This window comes from Pinus tabuliformis, chromosome 8 (assembly GCF_031772625.1).
Source record: "Pinus tabuliformis cultivar Carrire ecotype Pingquan chromosome 8, CPIR1, whole genome shotgun sequence".
In the NCBI taxonomy this organism is placed as follows: Eukaryota; Viridiplantae; Streptophyta; class Pinopsida; order Pinales; family Pinaceae; genus Pinus; species Pinus tabuliformis.
This window is the reverse complement of record NC_142294.1, coordinates 1,166,108,904-1,166,112,893: the sequence shown is the minus strand read 5'-3', so window position 1 is coordinate 1,166,112,893 and position 3,990 is coordinate 1,166,108,904. Positions and strand designations below refer to the sequence as shown.

Genomic DNA, 3,990 nt, shown 5'->3' with positions numbered 1-3,990 from the left:
CCACGCAATGTTCTTCTTGTCAAGCATATGCACTTAAAGCTTTGCATGTGGAAAGATTAAACAGAGTTCTTGGACATGCTTGGATAGATACAAGTTCAATATCGTTTCCAGGCCATCTACAGCAGAGCGCTCGTCATCCAAGGCACAACAAGGGAAGCAACAAAAGCGCAGATCAAACCAGCGTTATGTAGAAGGCTTCAAAGCATTATTCACGCAGCATATACCAGCGTTAAAAATATCGGAGCAGCGTATATATATTGAAACAGCGTTTATATTGATCATTGATTTAAATGTGTAAATATTACCCAAGAAACAACGTTTTCCTGTATCGTTAGAACCTTGTCTGAGCGAATTCAATACTTCTAATTTCGCATTTCAAGGCCTCGGCCGCTCCCGCTCCACAATCACCGCACCAGCGTTCCTCAAACGGACTGCATGGACTCACAATAATGGCGGAGGAGATGCTTTCAGTGAATAAGTATGGCAGAAAACGTTTGTTGACAGTCTAGCGTTCAGACTTGCCCACCATGTCAGGCCTGAATATATAGAATATGACAGACAGAGGGCGCAAGCAATGTCAGGAGCAGCGCAGGTATATGGAGAGTAGACAAGGGAGTTACAAGGGACATAAGAGCTAAAAAGGAGCTGGCTCTGATACCATGTCAGGCCAGGTAGTAACTCCACAAAGAAAAAACTGATTTGTATATTCATTCAATCAGGTAGGTCTGTTATATAAATGAGGGAGAGATGTTCAGTTCATCTCTCGACGACTGTTCACATTTCTCATTTATTTATTTATAGATATTTACCCAATCACAAGGATTAGGTGTCAACACCTATGAATAAAGTCATGAAAGTTAGAATGGTGATGAGGATTCAGGCCTCAAGAAGTTGGGATTTGAATGAATGTTGGCTTAATTTTTATTGGCACGAAGGGGTTCCTCAAGGTGAAGAAGGAGCTAGTCACAATGTTGAACCAGAGAGTAGAAGGAATTTCTTGTCTTGTGTCATGTTCTAAACCTTACATTTCCAATTCAGAATTGGAGCTCTCTGGTCGCTCCAATTATTCTAGTAACGGTGCCCTAGAAGACTATCCTCCACGTCACACATTCAAATCCCAGGAGGAGTACATTCATTTGAAATTGAACAAGATAGTGGACCCAGACCTTTTGAGGCTTTAGATGACCATAGAATGGAGGTGAAAGGTGGAGGGATTCACGGTATTGTTTCAGGGCTTAATGGCCGAGGGGATTATGAGGTCTAATGCAAAATCCCTCTACGTCACCGCTAACCATGGGCATGAGGTTCTGGCTTTGAAGGAGATAGGCATTTCAGATGTTGTGGGATTTGATCTTGTGGCTTTTCCTCCTCTGGTTATGGGGGGTGATATGCATATACAACCTTTTGAAGATACTACTTTCGACTTTGAGTTCTTTGCTGCTTTTAACCCTTCTGCAAATTTTGCTTCAGAGATCGAACAGATGCTGAAACCAGGCGGCGTGGTTGTAATTCATTTTGAATCTTTTGGTGATATGTATAGCATTGATTCATTCATTCATTTATTCAATAATTGTAATATCATTCGTTTATGGTCGGTGAATTCAAAAATCGACGATGATTCAAAAACGAAGGATTCATAACTCCACTTTCATATCGTGTCATATTCAACAACTTTCAATTCATATAGTTTCATAATCAGTAGCAATGCATGGAGTGTGCCAAGTCTTATATTACGTTAATTTATATGCTATTTGATATTATAAGTTTAATTTATTTAAAAAATAACATACAATCTCATATTTTGCATGCATTACATGTATAAATTTTAACTTTTAGCCTAATAAGTGTTGGCGTGTAACTTAATTTTAACTTTTAGCGTGTTACTTCATGTACCTCGATAGTTGTTTCATGTCTAGTTCAGTTAGCATAGGATATAGATACCTCAGATTTCCTGGGATTCTATTTCTGGTTATTTTGTTTAGCTTGCAAATGAAAAATATGTGTCAATAATAGTTACATTTGCAGATTGGAGAAAACTCAATGGAGACCACACACATTGCGAAGAGCTCTGTGAGAAAACTCCAGGTAAGGAAATGCATGATAAGGTCCATGGAAAGGCATAGTAACTGTTAGCGCTTGAGATTTCACCCTAGGCTGAGGAAGGTAAATCTTCAAGGCTACATCAAACCATTTCACCTCGTAGCTAGCCCTACGAGGTATGAGAAGGCTCTCTCGGGTCAGATTCGATAGATCTTTCAATATGATTAGGCTGACCAATTAATAATAAAGATTTTAGGCTAGTAAATTGATAAGGGGGGTTGATTTAATGGTTTTTGGGGTTTTTGGTGGCAATTGGTGGAAGTGCAATTCAAAGTGCGGGGATTGAGCACAGTTTTCACAGGGGGATCTAAGGGGCAAGGTAGGAATGAGTGCTGATGTCTTAATCTGAGATGGATGATCAGAGATGATAGAGGAGAAGCTAAAGAGGGCAAACACACAATTTGAATCCTCTCTAGACAGTAGAAAACATTAAAATTGAACAAACTAAAAAGCTGAGCATGTCAAAACATGAGTTCAAACTTTACCACTTCATCTGTCCAATTTAGAAGCATAAGAGAGATGTGAAACACATAAACAAACTTACAAGAACATGTAGAGAACACACCATCAACAATCAGATCCACAAGAATCCTCAAAGATGTCTGTAAAACCCTGGCTTTCCTTGCCTTCAATTGCAGAAATAGATGCACAATATACAATAAAGCTTCCTTACACAAGAGTCCAACCATGAAAATGAGAAGGAGAGAGCATAATATAGACCTCCTAGACCATCTAACTCCTTTCCCCACCTCTAGGGGTCGAGCTCAGCTTCCTAGGAGCAGTTTGAACTAATTCTAAACTAAGAACTAGAAAATAGGCAGCCAAACAACTTGCCTCTATTACTTAGCTAACTCATCCATGCACTAATTATTCACTATTTACATCAAAGAAGCTTCTAGAAGAGTAAAGAAAGATAAAACCTATCAAAGTGCCATGAAAATATTACATTCATCCATCATCTACAAGTAAAAATGGTCAACCATAGTCAAAACAGTGTTTTTTGACCGAAAATGGCAATTTTGGCAAATCTGGAAGTTCTGGTCGCGCCCCTGGAAGTTCTGGTCGCGCCCCTTCACAGCTGTTTTTGAGTGGGTTCCACTGGTCCAAATCAGGTGTAAGATGGCTCATTGGAAAGCTTGGCCTGTCTACTTTCCATCCCAAGTGGAATTTATGAATTTGGTGTTGATTTGACCCCTCAAAAACCATTTCTCCCAAGGTCACTTTCTGCAACTCAAAAAGTGGGCAGAAAGTCATTTTTTAGGTGTATTTTGAGCTTTTGGAGGCTCAAAACTCAAAATCAGGCTTCTCCCAAGTATTGGTAATTTTTCTTTTTGAATGCCCTTTCCAAAAATGCCAAGTTTTCAAAATTCCGAGCAGTCCTCGAAAATGGTCTCACCTGGGGTGAGACCAAACCGTGGGCAAAACCTGTAATTTTACCAAAAATTTGCAAAATGCTCCAAAATTCTCAAAATTTTCACATTTTGATGCTAGATCAAGGCTGATCAGTACCATGATGAGTGAGGGAGGCCTCAGCCAAGATACGGGGATTTGTCCTTTTCTTTTTCCTCATGAGAGCCTCGTTCAACCGCCATTGAAGGATCTTCATCCTTGCTTTGTAAACATGCATTCTGGCCCAATAATGTGTTTTCATGTTGCGTAGCAGCTCTTTGTCATGATTTTCCTTCTCTAAAAGCCTCTGCTGTGTCTCAACCTCCGTGGAAGAAGACCGGTCATCACCTTGCTCATTAGTCTCATTGGTTGACCTGATGTTATTGAGCAAGGTGGAATCAACAAGTCAAAATGACCGCTGCCCTGCCTGCAAAATGTTGTGAAGTATGTTGTTTTCAAGGGGAAACATCATGAGGGATATGTTAGGGGAGGGAATTTACA

The 3,990-nt window shown here is 39.9% G+C and overlaps 1 protein-coding gene across 1 annotated transcript; it reads left to right on the top strand.

The window, feature by feature from the left end:
- Positions 1-1,238: 1,238 nt before the first annotated feature.
- Positions 1,239-1,640, top strand: LOC149239500 (uncharacterized). Its single transcript, XM_089369875.1, has one exon. The coding sequence runs from the start codon at positions 1,239-1,241 to the stop codon at positions 1,638-1,640; it is 402 nt and encodes a 133-aa protein (XP_089226001.1).
- The last annotated feature ends 2,350 nt before the right edge of the window (positions 1,641-3,990 follow it).

What these genes read in the sequence shown, in the direction of transcription:
- LOC149239500 (XM_089369875.1), top strand. Translation starts at nt 1,239, where the DNA reads ATGGCCGAGGGGATTATGAGGTCTAATGCAAAATCCCTCTACGTCACC.